This window comes from Varroa jacobsoni, unplaced genomic scaffold (genome assembly GCF_002532875.2).
Source record: "Varroa jacobsoni isolate VJ856 unplaced genomic scaffold, vjacob_1.0 contig02040, whole genome shotgun sequence".
Lineage (NCBI taxonomy): Eukaryota > Metazoa > Arthropoda > Arachnida > Mesostigmata > Varroidae > Varroa > Varroa jacobsoni.
Genome location: NW_019214743.1, coordinates 37,663 through 64,022, shown reverse-complemented (window position 1 = coordinate 64,022; position 26,360 = coordinate 37,663). Strand labels below are relative to the sequence as shown.

At 43.5% G+C, this 26,360-nt stretch overlaps 1 protein-coding gene across 1 annotated transcript; it reads right to left on the bottom strand.

Moving 5' to 3' along the window:
• Positions 1 to 301: 301 nt before the first annotated feature.
• On the bottom strand, positions 302 to 24,919 carry Pkc98E (Protein kinase C). The gene is made up of 6 exons (XM_022853729.2): positions 20,880 to 24,919; positions 6,097 to 6,295; positions 2,804 to 3,555; positions 2,173 to 2,563; positions 1,506 to 1,918; positions 302 to 1,193 (listed from the first exon to the last, which is right to left on the bottom strand). The coding sequence occupies exons 1-6, from the start codon at positions 21,081 to 21,083 to the stop codon at positions 1,020 to 1,022; spliced, it is 2,133 nt and encodes a 710-aa protein (XP_022709464.1). The 5' UTR covers positions 21,084 to 24,919; the 3' UTR covers positions 302 to 1,019.
• Positions 24,920 to 26,360: the final 1,441 nt, after the last annotated feature.

The window sequence follows — 26,360 nt, the reverse complement described above, 5'->3', positions numbered from 1 at the left end:
CTTCAATTCGCTGTCCGATTCGGGGTTCGCACGGAACACACACATTCAATCAATCAATCAATGAGATGAAGCCCCAGATCTAAAGTTATATATATATATATATATATATATGTTTTATTGTCTATAAATAATGCCGCCATCCAGAGCTCAGTTCACATCAATGCTGCAACGATGATGATGTTTGCCGTATACATATGTTGTTATTATAATAATAACATGATATAATATCATAGCAGTAACCCACATGTGTTGGTTGGTGTTAATTGTCTATAGTGTTTACCTCCTGTTTTCACCCTGAATATTTATTTTGAGAAGAAGTGCTATGCTGACCTCGGCTTTTCAACGCGTGATTCATCACCTCAATTTAGTTTCTTTTTTTATCTTTTTTGCCTTCACATATGGTTTATGAAGGTACGATGATCTTAATATACGCTCGTATATATATACCCGGTTGCACACGTACAAGTAAGCTTTCTTAACGTAAAACTCCGTCTTTACTCCGGCTGTTACTTCGTTAGCGCACAACTTTATGCGGCCCACTTCGGTTCATCTGAATGGCTTGCTTATTTCGCATATATATTATAATGATATTGGAATAATATCGACGGCGGTATTGTGGCCAACGGAGTTATCGGTCACTATGTATCTGTATAGCTATATATATATACACAGATATATCTTATGGATATAGCGTATGCATATAAATTTGTATATGGATCTTCTTTTGGTCGAGCCAAGACGAAAGCTTTTAGGACAGGCTGGCCGTTTTTCGATCATCATTATGAATTTTTCCACCTGTTGATGCCACCTGCCGTCTTTATTAGCTATTGTTATTGTTCCTAGCATAATCATTCTTCTTTCGCTTCTGTCATCGTATTGCGGTCAACTCTGTGTATATTGAATCGATCCGAACTGCCATACAAACAACTGTAATTCATCTCGCTCATACTGTTCCGGTTGTTATTATCGGTGCAGAGGTTTCGCAGGACTAACAGACAAACAAAAAAAATTGTAAAATCCTAGGGGGGCGCTCCACTGTCAAAACGCTGCGGATTAAAATCATCGTTGACGAATGAAAAGCCCTTGAATTCATCTTGATTTATATTGCGTAGAATTTCGACGGATATTGGTGTCAGAATTGGCTCTTCCTTGGTAAAATCTGCGTCGAAATTGTTTACGTCACGCTTAGTTTTCTGAAATTCAAACAAAAACATAAAATCAATTTAATTTCCGGGAGTATTTCTCAAGCTAACAATGAATCGTATCAATGAAGGTAGTTATGGTGCGGTGACCTTCGATTGGCACAATATCAACTCCGTGGAGATACCTAGTTAAAAAAAGGGTTGCAGGATTGATTTCGATACTAGAGTGGTTTGTGTACTGCGGAGTGAATCGGACAAGCACTACACAATGTCCTATACCAATGAAATAAGATATACGTATTTATACAGATGAAATAATTATAATCTTAGGGCAACGTTGAAACATAACAGAAAATCGCTTACAATTTTTGGCTTAAAGGGCGGCTTGACTTTGCGAGCTTCCAATGCATCCCAGTCTATGTCACGGAAGAAAGCATGATTTAAGATCGCTTGTTCGCCACCTTGACCAGTGACACAGCCTAATCGTTTAGCTGGATTTTTGGTCATGAAGCCTTTAAGAATAGCTACAGCCTCTTTGCTTAGCCATACCGGATATAGAACATCGTCATGTAGAATTGATTCAAACAGGTCATCTTCATTGTCGGCTTCGAAGGGTGGTTGACCAGCTAACATTTCATACATGAGCACCCCCAACGCCCACCAGTCTACCGAGGCGCCGTATTCAAGTTCTTGCAAAATCTCCGGCGCGATGTAGTCCGGAGTGCCGCAGAACGTCGTTGTTGTAACCCCATCCTTAATGCCTTCTTTACACATACCTAAATAGTAGGCGGTAATAGAATAACAAGAGAAACACAAAACGGATACGTTTGTTACGTGCTAGACTCTCTGGGTGAAAGAAAAAACCATCTTGATTTGATAGTAAAATTCGCAGTAGACCTAAAGGACCATCTATAATAACCTATGTATAGACACAAATCGCTACCTTCGTAAATAACTGTCTAGACGTGTTATATCAGATACGCTGTTCGTGGAAAAACTCGTCAAAAGCTGTCGAAAAGGATGCGCTCACCAAAGTCGGCAATTTTACAATGGCCATCGGCATCAAGAAGAATATTGTCGAGTTTTAAATCTCGGTAGATAACCCCATTTTCATGGAGAAACATCAATGCTAGCGTCACCTCAGCTGCATAGAAGCGCGCTCGCGGCTCATCAAATTTTCTTGATTTCTGAATCTGGAACATAAGATCACCACCATTCACATACTCCATCACAAAAAACAGACGATCTTCTGTCTGAAAGCAACAAAACAGCGCCGTCAGGAAGGGATGTCTAGCGCTCAAACTTAGGATGCGCTTTTCCGTTAGGGTGCACTCGACGTCATCGTCCTGAAGGATGACGTCCTTCTTGAGTACCTTGATTGCATAAACTTCTTCCGTGCCTTTACGTTCACCCAACATCACCTGTAAGCACAGCCATCGCACAAATGGTAGAATGAAGCTTAACACAGCTACGAGACTTCTTCATATTTATTTGTTACTAGTCGCTCTCTAAACTTACATTCTTTATACACGTCCTTTTCAGTTATAATTTTACCATTATTCAAATGTTTAATACCATTTTCCGGAATTTGACCAGATATATAATTGAAGCCGTTTTAGCGGTAGTCTTTAATGTTCAGTGATACTCTCAGATTACAATACCTTTCCAAATGAGCCTTTGCCAAGAACCTTGATGAAATTGAAGTCGTTGAGCGAGTACTTCTTCTCTTTGTCGAGAGCAAGTGAACTAAATTTGTCAAGCTTTTCGGCTGAATTATCCGCTGGGCTGTAATCGCTCCTAGCGTCACTGCCCTCCGCCGATGCCTGGGTCGTGTTCTCTGGTAAATTCTCCCCGATCGAAGTCTTTTTCTTTCGCTTCGTAAGCAGCTTATCCCCCGAGATGCCCATAGCTTGTAGGATTTCGGCCATCTGCTTAGGGTTGATACCGCAATTGTTAGCGACATTTTTCTGACATCGTTTGTGTACGTTCATGGAGCACGCCTCGCACTGCAGTCCCTGTCGAAACAAGCCGTACAGCATTGAGCCACAGTGATCGCAAAAGGTGGGCCGCTTGAAGTTGTGCACGACGAACCGGTGCGGTATATTGATCGTGAAGCCTGAACCTTCAGCAGGCGCATCTTCCTGCTGGTCGCTCTTCATGCCCGGACACTTCGTCACCACCATTTCGTGACAGCGCTTGTGCACAACACACGTACACACCTGACATTGATACCCCTGTTTGCCAATGCCCCATATAAATTCACGACAATGCGAGCAGAACGTCGGCTGGCGAAGAATGGTTGCCATAAATTTGTGCCCATTAACCTGATGCACGCGTCGCCGCATGGCACCACGCCGCCGGTTGAGGCCGGCGGCGCGGGCCTTGAACTCGCGAGGCTTTTCCGACGCAGCACCTGGTCAATACGGCAAATCGAAAGCGAAAACATTAGGAGGTTATTATTATTAATTACTAGCAATTAGTGATGGCACACAAGCGAATTTCGTGAAGGAAAAAAATGGCCACTGGCCGAATGGTTGAAAGTCAGGTAGAAGTACGTAACGTACGACTATTGGACAGGTATACTATTGCTCAGAGTTATTTAAGTTGTTGCCGATAGTTGTACAAAAATGACGCAGCAATTGGGCAAACACAGCTACGAGATGCAAAGTAATTTTCGCTCAAACTTTCAAGCACAATAACTTTCTAAATGCTTTATTGGTAATAACATGCACGTTTGAATAAACGTGCATCGCCGTCATCTCTATAATACAGTCAATGATACGAGCACATCGTGCATGCATTCCCTCTATTATTGTTCACAAAGGTCATACGATTCTGTAACCTGTAATATTCCTATAGTGCGATAAAGACGTGTGTCCAAAAACTGGTTTAGGTCAAATTTTTTTATTTTGTCAAAAATTTTTATTTGTTATTTTTTTTTATTTTTTAAACATTTTGATATTGCCAACCCTATGGATCCATATGCGGAAGGGTTTCATTTTAGACACAATATATATATATATATATATATATATATATATATATATATTACCAAATTAAATGCAAAATAATACGTAGCAAGTGAAAGAGAGGACTATTAGAAATTGCCACGCAATTTCCTACATGCTAGCGTAGTCGTTTAAGGCAATGTTACTTCCAGCCTTATCACAGAGATTTCACTTTCCCTAAACATTATCGCTAGTGACAGGCTGGTGTTTTTTCTTGGGCTAGATCAGGTGAAAATGAAAGAGTCAGTAGAACGCGGGGGGTGGCAGTAACCAGTGGTCCGTGCATTTTCCACAGAACGAAATACGATTGATCAAACGAACTATAATAGCATCATACATGGACAGGGGGTGCGCACAACGCCACGTAGAATAGCCCAGGCACCGAGCTTTGCTGCCCGATTTCACCGAGAACGCGCCTAATCGACTGTGCTCAAAAATCACAAACTCGTTGTGCTTCGCTACTGATGTGCGTGTATGCACATGTACAGAAGTGTTACTGAGTGGCTTCAGTCTAGTCACATCGACTGCATCAGACGACGGAAAGGTTATGGCAAGATAGCAGTGTTTCAACTATATTACATCCGCCAAACTCATTATACGTATATAGATTGAAACACATGGGGATGGGTGCAAAGTGTCGTCTTTTAGGAGTCACCATTCGTACATTAATGAGAGCTATGGCCTAAAGTGTGGCACAGCAGTAGAGTATCATAGAGTACCTTGCACCTGCAAAACAGAAAAATGCTTGCTCGTGACCATCTAACTACGACTATTTTAGCAAGTACGTTTTCAGCATGACACCCTGACGGCTTGATAAAATGCCAGACATCGAACAGGGCTTCCCAGATAAAACCCGTTTGGTATTTTGCTTTTGTTTGTAATCGTGACTGCATAATATCAGTTAGATATGTATCTCTCTCCATGAATCACTTCTCCAAGCAAAAAAATTTTGATTTTATTAGTTCGTTCATTGGATCGGACACGAATAAACAACACTCACCTTTACAGGTTGGTGGAATTGTTGTTTCGTGTAACTTCCGAAACTTGATCAAACTTTTAACGTCAATAGCATTGCGTCTACTAATTAGACAAGATAAACCTAAGTCCACGGTTCACAGGTAGCCATTCAGATGTAAATAGGACAACTACCAAATACTGTATTACGTATCGTTAACTTCTAACTGTGCTAAAGTAGAAACACCATAAGAGAGAAAAAGACGTTACCCCTTTATCTACTGTAAGTGACAGAAACAGGCAATTAGAGATCAAGCCATACTTTTTGCCGCATATAAGTTAGTACCGGCCGCCGGTTCATATTTGGACTCGTTGTCCAAATGCGCATTGAACTAATGTACACGTAGACCTTCATTTCTAGCCACATGCGTACGCTTTACTCGAGCGCAGTAAACTTAACGCTCAACTTCCTCTAACCTGGCGACAAACAAACGTATAACGTAGTATTTCAAGAGTAGCTGTTTGGGTAACTAATTAATTTGACCATTTGCATAAACTGAATGAGACACAACAAAGGGCATAATTCGAGGAACTTCTGCCAGCTGCGACGGATTGCACGAAAGCATTAGAGTCTCTGGAGTGTATTTGTTATTACTACAGTACAATGACTGTTTGTTCATCTAAAATTGTCGTCACATCGTACAAAAGATCATTTGCATGGATATCCATACTCGACCCTTTACTATGACCATTTTTTTCCGTTATTTTGCTCACATGCACAAAAGAGGGTTATCCGAGACGACGACTTTCAATAGATGTGGCTCGAACCAAAGAAGTCATTGATTCGAGTTTTACTAACTATGGAGCACATTTGCCTCAGGTTAGCCAGATCGTTGCATACTGATTGCATTAATACTAGTCTAAATGGAAGCATCAACCACTCAGAAGGGAAAACTAGCTACACACGCACACTCGGCCTGACTGATACTCACATGCTTCGAGGGAAATGACGACGTGTATTTTTCCTCCTGGCTCGAGATTAATCCAGATATCATTTTCGTGCATCTCTTCCTTTTTTAGAAATTCATCGAAGGTGAGAGAACAATTTGCGACAAAGTCATCGGAGGGCAGGGCGGCATGGAACACCGTTAGGCCTAATGAACCGGCCTCGTGCACTTCCGTTGTGAACACCTGGTAAAACGGTACCGAATAGATAACGCGCGTAAGTCAAGCTACCACATATAACGTTTACTTTTATTATCAATACAACTATCATCTATAATAATAATAATCTATAATTTTACACATCGACAGTGTTAAATTTTGGTCTACTGTCTAAACACATTGGTAATTCGGCATTGGCTTGATGGATCCATCCAATTAGATTAACATAAAAAAAAAGCTATGTTAACACATATATATATGTTGCTGAATAACTTTCTAATGGGAATAATAGTAGTACTAGCAGCAGTTCATTGGGTAGTAGTTGTAAAGCTCTAATGTACTGTTGATTACAAGCATCCCGCAGGCCATCATTCAAACACACGTACAATGGTCATATATATAGAGCGAGGAACGATTGGCAAAAATAACGGTGGCGTCGAGGGAGTACGTTGCGTTTAAGTACATTACTGTTTAAGGAGACAGGCGTGTAAGGCCTTCGAATATGAAAACAAATACAAGCATAACCATCAGTAACAATTAGTAACTGTAGATTTATAAATGGCAGCCTTTGCGCGCCTGGCACGGTACCTTGGGCACCACCTAATTGTTTTGATATAGAGGTGATTTATTTTCACGATAAGGCAAGCGGAGGAACCGGAGCGCAAAACGAGTTAAGTAAGTGAAGCAGTTGTCCGTGCTTCGAGGTCAGTTGGTGTATTCTTGCCTCGTACGATCCCACAACATTTTTCTCCGCTCGGGCTTGACGTAATGTTAATTCATGTCATGCGGAGGGAACACGTAGACTTAGAGATCGCGTGCTCTCTGTGACCGGCAACTCTTCAAATATCGCGTTTTAGCTTCTTGACGGAGCAGTCTCTCCGGCAACTATTACTCCCTAATTATGAGTAATTGCAATCCAAGGTGGATGCCTTTTTGCAGAGCTTCTATGAAAGTTCACGTATGAAATAGTCTGAATTCATACACCTGTACGCGGAGATAAGAGGGCCCCATAGTAAGCCTTGCCACAGATACGTTTTTAACGCTGATCGGGGACTTACCATAGGAAATGAAAATTTCCCACATGGTGCCCGTCTACCATCCCGCTTGATGATAAATTGGGTAAATTGTTTTGGGCTTCTATTTAAAAGCTTCATGCGGTCTATCCGGCTTTACTTGCCTCTATATTGTTAGTATCTGGTACTGAAAAATTAACACGATATCATTCTAAGTAGTCTGAAGCGCAGCTATTGCCTTTACTTAATCCACATGCATACGTTGATTCTGAAGATCGTATTAGCAGACGCATCTCTTTATTGCTAGGTGTATTTAAAATCCATTGAAAAAGACATTATTGTGTAAACAATATGACAATATGCTACTCTATCCGCTTGACTTTGATCCTGTGCTTTATTGCAAAAAGATCGTTATCAATTTTGGTCGATGGTTACTCGATTAAGTTTCATTTGCTCATAGTAACCAAAAATTTTATGTACGCAAGTCAACAACACAACATCCCGAACCACTACGTCATGTGGATTGTAAGATTTCCTAAATGTGCTAAACATGGTCGCAAGGGTCACCAAGCGACAAAACGTCTGTCACAGCGTCTACCGCAGCTGGAACACCGGCATGTGTCATCAGGTCCATGGGGATCTGGCTTCCTGCAGAGTCTATGGTGGAAGCCATGCTCAGCAAAGCAAATGACAACACGTCTGTTCGACTGGCTCTTCCCTTTCCAGTCGTTATTCCTCATTGCTCTCTACGAATTTTTTTCTTCGAGTTCCTAGGATTGGTCTTAAAGGCTGTTGTTGCTACGAGCTCAAAGCAGCCGACGATGCCGGTCTTCGGGCAGCAGCAGCGAGTCGGATAGGATATACGAACGCGATTTCGTCCCAGAGCTCTTTTGAGGGAGGACACCACCCAATTGTACAAGGTTCTCCACTGTAAGATCTTCCTCCCGGCGATTGACTGAACAAGTTAAGACGATTGTGCTGGACGAGCGATGAGTCGATTTGATCACTTAAGTGTCTAACACTTCCTTTCAATACGTGCGCAGTGAAACCTGTGCCTTTTGTGGGAAAGAGCAACCCCAGGTACGATTCACCTAGGCAAGGGGTGATATATTAGGTGCTTGCGGTTACTGTTGTGCCTGCCTTCGTTAATTGCATCGTCTTCTTTTTGGATAAATCTGTGATGGCCACCCGGGGCCGGGTTAAGCCTCGCTGCACTTGAACCTTATTTGACCGGTATATCAAAAAGTTGCTTGCATACAAGATGACTTCGACTTATTTCCTCTGCCCTCTTATTTGATCAGAGAGACCCTTCAGCAGCATGGAGAATAAGAATGGACCTAGGTCTCCTAGTGGCTGGAGTGCATTTAGCAGATTTTAAAGTATAGGTAGGTTATATATAGAACATTTGTATAGTTCATGCGCCCGCGGAAAATTACATGAAGACTCTCTCTTGGCTAAAGCACAGCCCTTCTAGCGGGGATGCTGGCAAAATATTGGAAGACAGCAAATGTAAATGATCTATAGCGCTGTTGATCAAGCCTCAATATGTGGTGATCGGTTAGGATATCTGTAAAAAATCTCGCTGTTCTTAAAGTGTTTAAAGCTGCGGCGATGATTCAACGAAACAATGAGTTTTCTTCCTACATTCATTATTATCGTTTACGCAATGGCACTACCTTGTCTGTCTTTAGCATGGAATGCCAACGCAAATCAGATACATTATAAATCGAATTACGAACCATTTGTCATCATAGTCAAGACACCTTATGGTTAGATATATATACATAGTCTCCCGATAGTCGTGACCACTAGCCTGCTGCGAGCACTATAATACGTATGATCCCTGCGCCATGTGGCTATTACTGCGTGCCCAGCCACCGTCAACGAATCAGGACCTAGTCTTGGTTTTCGTGATTGTTGTTGTAATGCCGGCAGCAGCGGCAGAGATGATGGCGGTAGTAATGCTAGCCAACAGAACGGGACCTAGAGAGCAAGCGGGCCTGCTAGCAGACAAACGACCGACCGGGGCGGCAGGCTGTGTCTGTGCGGCATGCATGCAGAAGCACTGTTAGCAGGTAGTGAAAGGTACAGTAGAGTAGGCATCATTTGCACTCGAACTCCTCGGTCCTCGGCCTGGACCACTACATCATCATGATCACTGGAGCAGCTGCTGCCATTGGTTCGACTGGGCGCCAGAGGCAACAGCGAGCGTTCGGTTCCTTTGGCTTCTATCCCAGGAGGCTACATCCATTGTCAGGATAATAGCAATAGCCACAGCTAATTAAACAACTGCACGTTGTGGTGCTATTGCTGCAGTCGCTACCACTGGTTTTCAGGACAACGGGAAGCTGCAAGAACCTTAAGGCGAATCCATGGCGGGGCAAAGATGAGGTAAATGGAGGATGGGAACAAGAAACAGACTGTGCGAGAACCCGCTGGCATTGTCCTCGTGTTTGTCCCAACACTTTGATGAGCGGGTATCAAAAAAGGGGTCACAACAAACCCCCCAAAGCCGAGGTCATGTTTGAGAGTTTTTTTTTTTTACTGCGCCTTTCATTGCTTTCGCCTCAGCCCCATTGTAGCCTTGCCTATCCTGCATGACTGGCTACCCGTCTGCCTTTTCCTGTAGTATCTATGCCCACCTGTGTACCTGTTTCTATTGCCATAGTGTCAGCTTTCTAGGGCCTGTCGCCACTACTAACACTCCATATATCCTCCTCTCTGCTACCCATCTTTATAATTAACCATTATTGCCCCCCTAGCAGTGGTTTGTCGCCCTGGTGTTTCCGTGCAGTGGCTAAACCTCTTCTTATTCAGATGCGCTTCTACAGATGTGCGGTCTTTCTGTCCCACAGCCTCTCCTTCTATCGTACACACATCCATATACTACGGCCATGCACAAACAACAAGGGCGCACATATGAACGAGACATGCTCAAAGACAAGATCAAGCGCGCAAGAATCTATAGTTGGTGGCTGCTTGGCGGCAATCGATGCTGTTGTTAGGGCTATGGCCGTGTGACAGGATGGCTTGATGGGTCGCTGCTCCGTGGCTTTAGGCCCGCGAGCCGTCCGGCCTACGGCGTCCAGTCGAGCCAACCTCTGCTAGGCGGCTGTCAGGGAAGCAGGCCTTGCTAGAGAGCGGTCGAAAGAAGAAAAAGAAGCGGCGAAGGCGGGCATCTCGGGCTCAGGTTAACCATCTATCGCCCTAACAACTTACATATCAACCTATTTTTATGGTCACACTATGAATGCAGTAACGGCCTGTCGATTCACCACTAACACTACCGTGGCCGTTGTATGAGCGTACGAATTACCAGAATTGCCGGAACCTACACGGACACCGAGGACGGAACGCCGCACTCCTGTCCTGACACTGTCGATCATACTTGCGATTTCTACTACTACTACTACTACTACTACCTGCAAGAGTAGTGAATACTGGTGGGTAGCAAAAGCGCCACCGATCCACTCGCCTATGCCGGAAAGCTGTAGACTATGGCATTCTAAACCACATTATTATTACTACACGCTATTGGTGCTGTTAACGTCACCATTATTGGCAGTAGCAGTAGCGACAATGGCGGCGGAGGCGGCAGAAGGCGTAACGACGACCGATAGCGCAATAACCAGCTCCCGCCGATCACAAGCGATAGCCAGACACGACGAATTCCCAGTTATTGATGTTGCCGTTGGTGAACGTATTGGTAGTGCCAATGTCATGTTCAGCTTAAAACACCTAAAATCGCGGCACCCAAGATCCAAAAGCAAACAGTCCGTCCGTACGTACGTACGCACGCATACATGCACACATCCGCGCTATCTTGTATTAAAATGGACACAATGGAAATGTGTGTGCGCATAAAAAAGAGGACAACGGCAGTAGCTCGGCAGATGTATGTTTGTATGCACCTGTCCATGCGCATGGACATATGCGTGCTAGAAAATTCTATTGTATGGACAAATAGCCTATAGAACTGGCACAACCGCAGGGTAGCACCACTGTCGCTAATATACATACAATTGAGTGCATCGAGGCAAAACAGCAAAGCAGCGTGGGGAAGGAAACGATCAAGAGCGCCACTTTTCGGCTGGTTCTTGCCGGTGATCGCTAACCCTTCGCAATCGCAGAAGCATGGACCGATGGTCCATTTTGGCTAGCGCTACTGCTGCTACTGTAGCTGCCTGTTGTTCCTATTGCGCTGGTTGCGTTCGCCGACAGTCACCGCTAAATAGTTGATGTCGTTCATTGGCTTCGCTCACTCTCGACACACACAATCTCTATACTATTAGAGACGCAATGACTAATGCATGCAGGGTACAGTACCCCGCCACGATAAATGGTATAGTTTGTCTGTCGCGCGCCTTCTCTCCTTCTTCCTATATCTTTGTCTGTTCTCGATACCATCAGCGATGGATGTGTCTTGCTGCTCGATGAGTCGCTCGCTTCCCGAGACGGAAGGCGACAGGCACCGCGCTGCTGCTGAGAGTAGATCGACGCCGGCTTCAATGGACCGCCGTGAACACCATTGGTCAATGGGTTGTTACCCAACTCAGACGGGTCTAAGTCAGCAGAGTAATACAGGAAATATCAGGCCTTTTGGCCACCTTCGATTAACTGTATTCTAGTTTAGAGACAGCAGCGCAGTGACAATACGACAACGATTGGAACAGAAGCAGGCTAAAGTCAGTGTAATGACAAAGAAACCGTGACATTTTTCCCCACGAAGGCTTCTCCAATTTGCAGCAATATACGAGTATAGCAGCTACATGCATACGTACTGACGCTCCCGTTTAGGCTTTCCGTTTATGATACACTTGTTGATTGGCAGTAGATCACGCGATCCGATATTTATTTCGATAACCAAAAATATCGTATCCTGTATAGCTTCATTTACTGTTTTTCAATAAACTAGCTACGGTTTATAACAAATAATAAATACTCCGCAGCAGATGTACGTTGAGTTAAAGTATGTATGCTTGAATTTCGCGTCGTTCCACATATTGCACGCGAGAACGTTGAACGATGGAACCGGGACTTCTAATCATCGCGATCTAGGAAAATCGATATTATGGGTAACGTACACAATTTACGACCAACTAACTAATAGTGTACAAAACTTACCTTCAATCGCTCGACTTGAAATCATATACGTTTATAACCACAACATTTACAGTAGCCCAAATTAGATCCTGATAGTGTTGGCTGTGCCTTAATTTGTATGAGAACATTGCGTGCTCGTATCTACCTGTCGCTTTAGTAACGCTAACAGATTCTGTCACTGGAATTGCTTGACAGATGAAAGATTGTTGACAAATACACAGACGCACCTAAACGGTAACCTTTGAAGATCATTTGCTAAGGAAAGATACGAACATTTATACCAACAACGATAGTGCTAACTAGAAGAAATCCTAATCGGGACGTGGTAGTCCTCACTGAAGCTTTCGTTCGAACTGAGCGAAATGGTTAGAATGCTAGAATAAAATAAGATCAGACTAGAGTTACTAAATTGACTTATATCATAAACAACATCCAGAACATCCGAAATGACAGCTATCCATTACCGTAACAAGCAAATGCCGTCATCGTCGTTGTCCTCGTCTTCGTTGCCATTATCGTCAACGTCGGCCCGTCATAATCAACAATTGGATCAGGACAGAAAGCGTGTGATCAGATAAGCGAGACGATGTTCGCAGAACGAACGCATGCTTGCAAATATCCTCAAAAAAAAATATGGCTGTTATAATAAGTGAATACCTATTCGTGGATGAGATAAATTATGTCTTTACAGCCGATGTATTGAAGCACCAACATATGACGGCTGTCAGTCACACCCCGTCGATTATAGTATCGTGTTTTGACACCGCGGCACCGTGGCGCTTTAATGGCGCGACTTTTCGCAGCACCGAGGACCCGTAGAGAATCAGTCGGTACGATACAACGCTGGCATCTGTTCCGTGAAATATTTCTTCGATTTTTTTGCAAATACTAGAAATGGCATTATTGGCGGCCATGCTTATTTAATATAACCAGTATCTATTGCGATTGCAGTTTCGATTCTGAACTTAAACCACTCACGAAGGCATTTTTTCGTTATGCCGCAAACGTCTTTTAATATTAACTATGCATCTAACGATGTTGGTGAAGATACACTCGTTGAATGGTCGTTAGGATACACCTCACACAAAACAAATTCTAGCGGTATTGAACCTTGAGCTAATAGCAGGCCATGTATTCTAAAATACATACAAAAGATCGAATCGGCCAAAAAATTTAAGAGGTGCAAAAAATCGTTTGAGGATAAGGTGTTGCAGCTCATAATTGTCAATTGATAGTCTTCTTTCCAAGACAGCCGTTAATTTCTGTATCAAGAAGACAAATGTATCAACAATGGCTTTTAAGCCATGTTGATGAATTTTCTAGCTTTTTAAATTTTGACCTTACTGAGGAGTCTTCATGTTCTTCTTGGAAAAATCGTCCTCGGAATTTTCTGAACCCTCACGATAACGGGCAGTAACGTAAATCGCTATTTTCAAGAAAAAAAAAATGAAGTTTTCAGCTTTGATGAAGATTTGTTCAGTGTGAAAAGACTGGATTATAGCTGATCTTCGTTTAAGTTCTACAAGCGAGACAACGAGCTTGTTGCTGGGTTTTAAAAAGAATTGGCTTTTGTCTGTTTCTAATTGTAGCGAATCCAGGGATGCCCGTGCGATAAGTAGCCCCTCCAAGCTTTCCTCATCTTAAACGCATCATCTCATATATATAGATGTATTCTGATGGACCCCCTGTGGATCTTACAATTTTTTGTTTCCAAGTCATGAATAGTTTAGCTCAGTAGCGGCAATAGCTCAGTAACAATGATGTCACTCCCAGCCGTAAAAAAACCGTTTCCATTGTATCATGGATATTAGAAGGTATTTCAAACAATGTGAAGAAGTTAAGGTTAGTATGGTTAAAAGAGAAACTAGGTAATGTAACTGAAAGAGAAAAAAGTGGCCGAGCGGAAATGGTTAATCCACATAAGCCTGGGGGAGTTTTCACAGAATAGGTAGTTTCAAGTAAAGTTTTCCATCGCTCAACTTTAACTGACCCGAAAACGGCAGCGTTACTTATTGCTTAGATTTAAGTTAAGGGGACCCTCACTCGGATTAGTTTCTCTACTGTACTTCGTAAAAGATCAGCTATAATACTCGAGCAAAACGTATGTTCGAATAACAAATTTATTATCACCATTATTATTTATTATGCAAATGGAAGCATATTACACGGTCAAGTACGAGTAAATGAATGGAAATATTCATAAGCTATAATTTTAAAGGCTACGATTAAGACAGATTTGAAGAATCTGCACACTTATCATTACTGATCAGCCTCTCCCCTCTTCTTCCTTTAGAATGCAGAGAAGTGTCTACATCTACTTTGGCTAGAATCTTTGGACTCATTGTGAACGGTCGAATACATATAATCAGATGCATATGCACCTCCATCATCAGAAGAAAAATACCATTGCGGCTAGGAGCTATTGTGGGTGTCGGAGGGGCCTGCAAAATGAATGGAACTCGAATTACGCATAGGTTCACCGGTATGTCTAACACGTTCACCTAAATTCGAGTCTAAACTCCATGTTTAAAGACGTATCAAAGTATGCTATTTTTAAGGTAGAGTTCAGGTTCAAGTTCAAGTGTGTGTATGAGTCGTGGGTATCGCTGAGCAATATGCCGTCGCACCCTTACAAAGAAGTGATTTGACTAAGTCACCATTGATACCAATATATGTTGACGTTTCATAACGTCCTCAAAGTTGCAAACGCTGTAGGCTTCATCATTGAAAAAATCATTGTCTACGAAAAAATAAGCAGTTTTAATGAATGATTAGGTATTACTTTGTGTTAATGGAAATTTACATATGGTGCACCGATTCCAAGTAGAGGTACTGGGAAATTTGAATTCGCAATAAGCCACGACCCGTAATAAGCCTTTAGGATACGCCCCCTCATGGCTTCGTCGTCTACGGGAGCTACAATTAGCAGTGTCGCCGTCCAGAGACACAGGCATTATGTGCTAGTAAACCTATTTTCTTGCGTCGCGACCGGCCGACTTTCTGGCAAACATTGTCATCACGCTGAAGGCTAAGCACGTCGACGGTAGCAGTGCACTATCTGACCGATCTCTTTCGCGGTTGTTTTCAGTACACACAGTTTCAACTTGAGCTTTAGCTTCCATAAGGAAGAAAACATAGAGGGCCCAATATACTAAATGGGGTCTCATATTAAAGGTTTTCATTCCAGCTTCTCGTCGATGGTCATCCCTCGAAGGTGCTTACTGTAAAAACGTAGCCAATATAGATGTGCTATCTTCGTGGCCTGTATCACAAAGCGAAAAGCCTATTTCAGTATGTAGTGAACATGTTTGGGTCACTGAATCATGTAAGATTACATGATACTACTCTCGTTAAAGCGACCGTAATTGAATTAAATTGGGAAGATATGTGAAGACACTTTTAGTATGATCCTATTCGTAAACGGCATAACCTTCCGGTCAGGCAACGTTATAATTTTGTTCCGAATATTACTATGCCGAAAAATTATATCATTTTTTTTTGTTTAGCTACGACAAGCTGCTACATCTTCTGCCACATCATAAAAATGGCTTACTGTTGTTAGTTTGCTACACAGATAGTTTACCATTGCATCAAAAGACGATGCCAACCGAATGGATTCCCAATGCGAACCTGAAGCCATTTATACTGTTGCCGTAATAACGTTATATAATAATAATAATAATAATAGTCAACTCAAAATGTGCGAACTAATTGTTCTACTCGTTTGTTTTTGTTATTGTGTCGCTGCTGATAATTTACCAGTTATCATATCCTGGCTAAGACCGTCCTCACTTTAATCATCATCGTAATGAAAGGACGCTCTGAGTAGCTAAAATAAACAAAGCGAAAAAAGGAACAAATAATATTATTCATTCTAGGAAGATATTACAAACAAATAGTCTGAACTGACTTAAACGGTTGCCATATACTTAGCGATGCGCTGCTTTTAGACATAATCAAAGAAGAAGAAAGAGATGTTGCAGAAAGCCACATTTTGCTTATTGCTCGTAAGTTGCAACATGCAATCGACTTCATTCCTGTTGAAAAGCTTTTTTCAATGTTTCGAGGCCGCCTGACAGCAGGGAATCTCGGATACTCCTAGTTGTGTTTAATGTATATGCGCTTTCCTGACCGGTGTTTTTGCCTTTATCTATTGCACCTCGTTTACAGCCAATAATCAATTCTATCTAATTTGGTTCAGTATATCGCTATGACGCATCGGTCTAGCTTCATGCGGTACGGAGGCATATCCAAAATAGATATTCAGGTATTAGCTTTGGGGTCAGCCAGACTTGGACAAAGCCCGGTGCGTTCCAATCAGAACAACACTAAGGCTTCTCCTTTTAAGGTAATCGACAATTTGGCTCATCAACGCGGCGGAGCTGGCCTTAACTAACTCGAGTGGGGGTTTAGTGTAAAGTGGGGGAGGGCGGCTTGATGGGGGTTGGTTATGAGTTCGATTGTGTGCCCAATGGATTAACTTAGGTCAGTGATACAGAATTACACAATTACGCAATGGTTAGCTAAGGTAAAAAACCGACAACAATATTACTTGACAAGTAAACAGTAGTAAGCGTGCATACTATACTCTAAGGCGCGTCACGAGATAATTATACCTATCTCAATGACGTCGGTGCATTTTATTATTATTATCTGTTTTACCTAAAAAAAGTGTCAGTGGTAATATTTGAACCTGTGATTAGCAATACAAGTTAACGGCATAAATTACACATCGGTGGTTCATAAACGCTTTTGAAACTGTCTGGTTTATTCAGCTACGTACGTCCCAGTGGTAATGCGACTATTGACGAAAATAAACAGACTGAGTGCCACACGAAGCGACGCGGTCAGCGACTCGTGTCGGACGTTCCGACAACCTCCAGCTTCACAACGAAACGCGAAGTCTACGATGTCCTCAAATCATGTTCATATTATCGATTGGAATAAGTGTCTCGCCATTGTCACAGGATATGTTTGTTCTCGCAATGGAGGATTTCTCAAAAGAATTAGAACAAAAATGCAATGCCTCCTCAATAGTGGGGTTCCGCATCTTTGAGCAGTCTCAGGAATTTGGAATCGAAGTTCATCTATGCGTACACATATACAAATGTACGAACAGACATAGACACGTGCGCTACCAAGGAAATGGAATATTTCCACGACCCATTAGGCGGGACCTTCGGTAGAAAAAATACGATGCCTCTCGCCGCTTGCCATTAGCTATTATACTTTGGCAACAACTGATCAATTAAGTTGTTGTTTGCACAATTATCTAATGAGCCCGGTGGCTTGAAATGATTTAAGCATTTGACCGTGTCAGTATGCACGACCCCATTAACCGGCAACCCCATTCAATGTTGTTTTTACGCACTGCTGCTTGTAGGTAAGTATTTAATATTATTGCTGTTCTTATTATCCAGTCCTATTCCGGTTCTATTGGACAACTCAGATCTGCTTTGATAGTCAATGCACATACGTCCTATAGTGTTGTCATATAGTTCAAGTAAATCCAAAAAGCATTCGCTTCGGCCATTGTACCTGTATCAGTAGTGCTCGTATTATAGGCGGCCATTTAATTTGGCCCCGACATGGTGGTCGATTTTGTGGATATTTTGATCTCTGTATAATGATCGTCGCAAGCATCTATGTATCATCATCGAAGGAGCAGGTCTTTGCTCTGGCTTTGTGAAAGGATGGGCAAAAGAAACGTTTTGAAGACAGCGCAAGTCACAAATGCCCCCTATTGCTACTGCTATCATTAAGGATCTCCAGCCTTTTAGATGACCTCCTACGTAGTAGAACCATTTCACCGACTGTTCTTCGTATCTGCTTGTATTGAACCCGCTGCTAACTTCCCTACGTTGGTTCTGAGGGCCAGAGCTTTCACGAACGCAATGTTGTTTATCATATACTGCTTCACCATCAACATAATCATCATTTGTTGGTGCTGCTACTGCTGCTGGGCACTGTTCTTCTTGTTATTGCGATGTGTTTATATTGAAAGAGAGAAAAACAAAATAGAATGCAGGTGATTGAAACACAGGCAAAGCCCAGAGCTAGCCCAAAGCCGATGCTACGTTTCAATATCAGAACGTAAGTCTCAAGATTTTCTTGTTAAAAAAAACTCAACCTCGATACCGCGTTGGTCATATAGTCCGTATTCTAGTTAGTAGATCAACCAAATACTAATCATGTCGTGTACCCTAATGCGGTCTTCAGTTTCTGCACAGGCAAAAGCAAACTTCTGTCAAAAGGCGTCCTCATCATTCAACTCTGCATTCCCTAAACAATTATTAGCTAAACAGGGAAATTGTCAATAAGTATTTTCATGTTTTTACATATTTACGTAAGCGGAGCTCTTTACGTACATTCAATGCAATCTTTCCTTAAAAAAAATAATAAGCTAACCTGATCACAAAAGTTATTTAAAGAAATTATTCGTTATCCAATATTATAGACGAAATTTTAGCCTCGGCAACATGATTTCAGGACTCAAACGGCAAGTTTCTCTTATGTTCTGAGTCACATAAAAAAGAATCATTTTTATTTAGCACAGCTAAAAATGAAGCAAGTAATACTGCAATGTATACAGAAGCATGGTTTTTATCGGTGCAGATTTCCTCAGGTTCAATTTCACTATAGCACAGTCTGATAAGCGTGAAAGCCGCAACTTCTATTTACGGATACTGAGGAAGATTATTTTTTTTTTAGTACAATGAAAATTAGAGAGACGATTGAAGATAAAACTCCGCATTTGACAACACTGCTTATGATTCAAAGCTATCAGCGAATAATCCCAATGATTAGCCATTTATGTCAGTGAACGATCAGCACTAGGCTAAAATGCTGACGCAATAATCCGCAACATTCCTTCTTCAAAGTACAACAATTCTTCACTGTTAGATAAGATCTGTTTCAGTCGCATTTTTGAATCGATTAGATCAAAGGTAGTACAGGGAACAAGCAGCAACCCTGCGTGCGTGAGAGATTTCGAAATAATTATTGTTACTTTAAGGTAGTCGTCTCGCGGGCAAATTGAACGAAAAATCGAACTATTAACATCGCTCAAGTTCTATAACCTAGCCTTAAAGAAACAAGGTAGGTAGGTAGGTAGGTAGGTAGATAGGTAGCTATAAGTTCGCGAACACGTCACCGAGTCCGAATGACGGAGCTATGAAATAAATGTGATCATCGCTTAGTAATATGAAATTGGAAGGACGGCTTTCAAGGACTCTCCTACAGTAAGTACTCGTTCGTGGCTATTTTTGTCATACACATCAAAAAAGGCTATACTTCAGTGTTATGACAACAATAAAAACTCGCGATTGATTTGTTTTTTTCAAGTGAAAGATCCATGAAGATAATAGTCAGTTGGCATCATAATTTTCTCTGGCTTGACGAAACAATATTGTTTGTAATATATGGACCCGTTATGGCCCAAAGCGGATCTTATTTTACAGATTTCTGGAAGATAACAGCCTTTAAAATTTAATACATTTGGGTAAAATAAACAAAGAAAGGCCTGTTGTTTATTATATTTACGCAGCGAGCAAGTAAATATAGAGGAAAGTTACTAAAAAGGGCTGGCATCGATCTCTTTCGACTGTAGCTATAATAACGCTTTTTTTAAATCGCCAAAATAGCTTTTCTCAAGCAAAACTGCTCTGAATTATTCTATTTGACGCTGTTCAGGTTAGAATACATATATATATATATATATATTCTAACCTGAAGCTCTGACGCTTAATATGAGTTGTATAAATTAGAAAGAGAGACATTTTTCTCTCGGTCTAATAACAGCAGACGAAGCACAATATCTAAATTGCAAACGACTTCCCGATCGGTAGACCGCACTTGAATGGTTTGACCATGTTGATGTATGCTTGTTTTTGTTTCGTCAATAGAATATAGCTTCTCTCATTGGGGCTTGGAACGACCGCAACGGTTTTGGTTTCCGTGCCTTCTTTCCACTTAGACCTAATTCGGATGAGCGGAAAATAATTTATGCATAGTGAAAAATTTTATTATATATGTGTATATGCTTTTTTCAATGGACGGTCGGCAATCGTATGAGCTGATGTATGGTATTAAGTTTGAATATGCTCTCATAGGGATCTCAAAAGCTTGTTGTCCAACAGTGACGGAATACGTACAATGCATTGGCAAACTGAAGCGTGATATTCTCCGAAAATCTTATCAATGAATAAGCTAGTAAGAGATTGGATTGATTAATATCGACTTAATTAGTGAAACGTGGGTCCAGCATTGCCTTTGAATGTTTTCTCATTTCTAACAACTTGTGCTCGTACATAATTCGCAGACGACGAGGTTACGAGACACAATATAATTGGTAAAAGGCGCACGGTTATATGCAGTTTTATGCAGAGCGATGATAGTAATATATGCTAATGCTTCAACAAAGTTATGAGAGTAAGAACATACGATCTATGAAGCTACTTTTGCATATGTGACCCAAATACGGCTTTCGTACGTACCTCATTCCAAACGGGTTTTAAGGTCCGCTGTTTCGTCGTAGATTTGCAGACGAGCTCATCATCGATATTGATCGTCACGTACGGATCGATGGTGCTTTGGCTTTTGCCGAGCGCCAGCGCCGCCGGGTGGCGCGTGGTCAGATCTGTCGGCTTCAGGTCGACAGCTTCAACCAATTTCACCTTGATAATTCCGCTGAACGGCATTATGAATGAGATGGGCCGGCTTTCCAATCGACACCAACAAACTGGCCAAGTCGAGCGTCGGCCGAATAAACGCGACCCCCTGTAGCGGTGGCGCTAGTGGTTAACACGCTGTAGTATGAAGAAGCGACCGACGTCTTGCCGTACGTTGACTAGTCCTTCCCAGGTTAAACAACTTGCAATTGTAGTGGTAGTGGTGCCAGCTGGGGTATCCTTTTTTTCGTTTTTATTGTCTAGTTGTGCTTATTGCCCTTGTTGTTGTGGTTGTTGTTGTAGTAGTAGTTGTAATATTGTGTTTATTAAAATTTATTGTTATCAGGATTATCCTCTATGCTTGGGCCGATATCACTCATGATATTCCTTACGCTACTTCAAAAAGCGATACTTCACTCTTATAACTAGAAGGATTTACTCGCTTCGGAGCGTCGCGAATAAAAATAACACAACTCTCTTAGCACACTCTGTCTAACACTTATTAGCATGCACGCACTGTGGTGGACAAGCACGCGCTAACAGCGTTTCCACGCTGTCGTAACACGTCGCTGATCAGATCTAACAGGGGAACGCAGGCTTTGCAGAGAACAACCCCACCGCCGAGGGGTAGTCAGCGAGGCACCGTGCCACTGGCGATCGGGTCACTCACTTGTGGCTTCGGTGATTTAACGCCGAGAGGCCGTGTGTTCGCTACTTCTACCGTTGTCCTTGCCTTTCTCCTCCCCTGTGCTTGCCTGTCTGTCTCGCGTCCAGCCCTTCTGCGCGGCCTGTCACGAGCCCGAGTCAGGCATGTCTTGATCGGTACCTTCTGCACAAGGCCAGATCCTGATAATGAACTAGATAGAGGACGAGCCAGATCGATTAACCGACACACGCACACGAAGTGGCACAACACAAATAAATTTCCTTCCGCTTTTTACTATTTCTTGTCCGCTGTCAGGACACCGAATGAGGAATCGGCTATGCACCTTGTTTCCGTAATAGCTTTACTAGACAATTGAACAGAGTGGCTTTCTTGGACTCTTCCCTGCGATGCACCGTTTCAGTTGCCCATTAAATCTCTTCTATGAATAATGGTGATGGCGTTGCTTGCTTTGGTGGCTATACTTGGAGTGCCAGCATACTCAAAATGATGACGAAAATAAGGCAAAGGACGATCATTTTGAGAGATTTGAATACTACTCAAAATCAATAGCTTAGTCCGCATACGGCCTAATGCGGCTGAGGTATGCTTGAAAGTATCAACGATGTGTAGAAGCAAAGGAATCCGAAACAGTTTTCCTAAGGTTTGTGCTAAGCGTTGAATTTCGTGCGACTTTCGAGCTAGTTACACACCCGCCCACCCACAGAGATGCACCGTATCGTAACGCACAGAAGACTCATCTGCCCTTTGAATATCAGGCAATAGCTATTCGAACGTTTATAGGCGATTCGATGAGTGTTCGATAACTGAATTGGGCCTTCGATAGCGAATTTAATGATACCTAGTACAGGACACAATGAGTTAAGTACGAGATCATTTTCGGCGAATTATCATTCATTTTATGGATACTTCTGATGGTAGCGCGAGCTTTGTTGCAGATCTCCAGTCTCCTTGCCTAGTAAAAATCCACAGGCCTTCCTCACCGCGTCGAAGCTAATCCCACTCCCACAATAAAGTTGATTGTTTGCTTGACTTGTTGCGTTCCTTCGAGCAATACTAGATAAACGCTCGTGATAATTTACTACGAGATACAATAGGTACAGGTGGCCCAGTATGTGGCTGACATAAAAAGGAAGATCGACCGCTGGCTTCCAATGGCTTGAGATTGCGAGAAAAGAACTATCTGTTCCTGATTTTAGCTTTCCCCCTCTTGTTCTCTCTCTAACACACCGTTGCTTTCTATTTCCTCTGTTTATCTTCCACACCGTCTTCTTCTCGTTGCTTTTTGGATAGCGTCTCAATGACGATGACTACAACGACGTCGACGTCGCCACCTGTATCTATGAATTAAGGTAGTCTCTGAGCTCGTGCTACGCCTGATGCTATTACAGTCGCTTTGATGGCCGACTGCTGGCAGCCGCAGGCGGGAAAAAGTTTGCCAATTGTCGGCGGTAGAAGCGGCTGCGCTCGTGGCAATGATGGTAGAAGCAGCGTTGACGATAATGCAGAGCCTCGCGCCGCGCGTATGTGGACGGCTGGTTGTGGCGCACGACTGATCAATCAGAGCGGTCTGCTGCGCGGTTGGCGTCTGATCCGATTCGATGTCTAGTTTCGATCCACAATACCATCAGCACGGCAATTTCGACAACATCAAAATTCGATAAGCCGATAGATTTTTTGATTGGCGAATAATAATGATGACGGAGAAGACGGGGTCTGTTGATGAACACGAACACTGGCGAGAACATTCACTGACTCATTTATTAACTAACTGATTGACTGACTAACTGCAATCAGCCAGCAAAACATGGTCACTCGCTCGCTCGTTTACCAGCAGCAGCAGCAGCAATGCGATAGCGGCAATCGGAGGCTACTAGCGCAGCAGGTTAGGTCAGACGGTCGTCTCAGGCACCAGCACAGGCAGACCAATCAGACATACTGAGGAGCTGGCACACTCGCACGCCACGGTTAGTGTTTCCTACTACACTCTCACTTGGTACGTCGTAGATATTAGAAGCTATTAGCAGCACGAGTGGTTGTTCAGCTCTGAAATTGAGTTCTTTTTATTCTGATCAGGGTCAGTAGACACTCGGACTCGGCAGGACCGTGGCACCGTTCGTTGTGGGACTGTTGTTGCTGCTGCTGCTGCTGCTGCCTGTGGAGTAGGCGGTAGGTCGGTGGCCCGCAGTGGCTTCCTGCTGCTGCTGCTGCTGCTGCTGCTACTGCTGCTGCTGCTGCTGCTGCTGCTGCAGAGGGGGGACAGCCGGGGGAGATCGTCGCTGGTTCTCTTCTCGTAGAGCCTCGTCGGCGATGGCTGCTACTGCTATGTCTGCGGCGGCTCACGTTAAACGGCAAGTCATTTCCGCCAGCAGTGGTCATGGCTGAAGCTGAACAGGACATTGGAACATCATTGTGCGCTCGGACTGAAATCACCTGCCGCCAGCACTACTACTGCCACCAGCTGCCGTCGTTCGCTGATGCTAGCTATCTAGTTTGCTTGATTACACGTTGATTGTGGCGTTGATTTTGAGCTCGATCACCGTCGCCACTGCTCTCTCGGTGTCGGAGTTTCGACTGGTAGTAGCAGCGGCAGCAGCAGCAGCAGCATTTAGTCGCTCGCGTAGACACCACCACGAGCAGCAGCAGCAGCAGCAGCAGCAGCAACGCCACCACTCTCTCGTAGCCACAGCAGAGAAGAAGAGAAGAGCAGGACAGAACAAAACACTCACAGCACAGCAATAGCACTCGCGCTCTCGCGGGCTCACTTCACAACACGTCTCGCTCAGTGGTAGAGCACAGCCAACTTGAGAACCTCTTGGAGTGGGCGCAGTTGGTTAGGAACCCACCAGGGGGAGCTGGCGGCGCGTTTAGCGACCGGCGGCTGGTCTCTCGCAGCAATCTCCCTCCTGGTGCCGCCCTATAGCGTCCTGCTCTCATCCCAGCAAACACCTACAGCGACGGCGGCGGCAGCGGCGGCGGCAGTAGCAGCAGCAGATTCACACATCACATACGTATAAAACGAAGGTGCGCACATACCACGACGGCGAACGAGGGCACGCACTCAGACAGCAGCAGAGCACAGCAACTAGGTCAGTCCGTCCACCTCCGAGCAGCAGATCCCAACACGGTCCCAATCAGCGATCACCGACAAAGAGAGAGGAGCAAGGAGCTAGCGCCGGGCGAACGGGGCTTCCGCTGCTGCTTTCCTTTTCCTTCAGTCCTGTCCTGCCTACTCTCTTTCCCTCTTTTGTCACCGACTTCTTTTTTAGGTCTGTCTCCGTCTGTTCAGCAGCGGCGGCGGCAACGGCGGCAACGGCGGCAGCAGCGGGCAAGCAAGCAAGCCTAGTAGGGCATAGCACTTCGCGCAGCAGACAAAATAGAGGCAGTAGCGCTTTTTGCACAGCCCCACCGTAGATTGAGTAGCCGACCAGCCAATTGTTCGTTCCCTCAATCGTTCGTTCGCCGTTGGGTTCGTGCATCTCCATCTGTCTGTCCGACCGCCTGTTGGCCTGTCTGTTCTGACGCCCGACCGCCCTCGCGCCCTTCTGGCGGAGGCGCCTTCGCTTGTTATCTCGTTCCTTCCGCGCACGGCCTCGCTCACTCTCGACGACTCACTTATTGTCCAACAACAACAACAACAACCACGTCAACGAATTAATAACCCATCATCGAAGGGGGCGGGGGGTTCAACGACGGATTACTGATGCAACGACTGTTGAGCGATTGACAAACTTCTCGGATACCTGGATCTCGTAGGTTCATGTCGTGTCAGTTGCCGCGGAAGCAGCGTGAGGCGCAGCCGGCAAAGCCGATTCACAACAACGGCGGCTGCGTAGTAGTAGCAACAGTTATCGTACTAACAGTATCAATAACCTGGCTATTTTTGCAAAAGTAACATTGGTAAAGAACAAAATAAACTCTGAAAGTTAAAGAAATGAGCTCGGTCGAGTCCAGCTTGCCAAGTTGCTTTGTAGGCCAGGTTCAAGTGGACAAAGCGCACGAAAGCTGTTTAACAATATAAACTTCACACGAGTATATAGGAATAACACCAGAGAGCAAAAATAAATTCATTGTAATTCGTTCGTAATTATCGTTGTGATTAAAAAAAAGGCGCACAAGCGATATATGTAGACAAGGCGTAAAAGATGTCGCTTCATAGTTGAGTCTTTCAACGGAAGAAGCTAATACTGAAACATATAGTTGTCAAACGCAATCAGCAAAACAACCAGAACGCTGTAAACAGTTTGCGACAGTTCATCTTACCTGATATGAGCGCGTTACGATTTTGGACTAAATGATAGTACATCAAAGGGCAACAGCCCAACTGCTCCGCCTTATCTATGCCTTGGGTTGTCGTTTCGTCCGCGCCTTACTCACATTAATGAGAACTTGCTAGTTCTACCTTTAGGACATTTGACCATGAAAGTTGTACTTTGTTCTAAAATGTACCCGTTAGTCTTATTCGAAAACAAACGCATAAAATAATTAAAAGCTATGCAGCCTGACTGAACTGGGTCTAAAGAAGCCCTTGATAATTTCATGAGTATGAGCATGAGCATGAGAACGTCGTAGGTATTCGGCAGGACGAGAGTCATGCTATTCTATAGTCGAATTAAGAAACGTGTCAAGTGAGCGTTCGCTAC

Excerpts from the sequence above, each read along its gene's own strand:
- Pkc98E (XM_022853729.2), bottom strand. The coding sequence starts at position 21,083 with ATGCCGTTCAGCGGAATTATCAAGGTGAAATTGGTTGAAGCTGTCGAC. Across the intron at positions 3,556-6,096 it reads CGTCATTTCCCTCGAAGCAT|GTGCTGCGTCGGAAAAGCCT; the intron begins GTGAGTATCAGT and ends CGTATTGACCAG. Across the intron at positions 1,194-1,505 it reads CGCCCTTTAAGCCAAAAATT|AAAACTAAGCGTGACGTAAA; the intron begins GTAAGCGATTTT and ends TTTGAATTTCAG.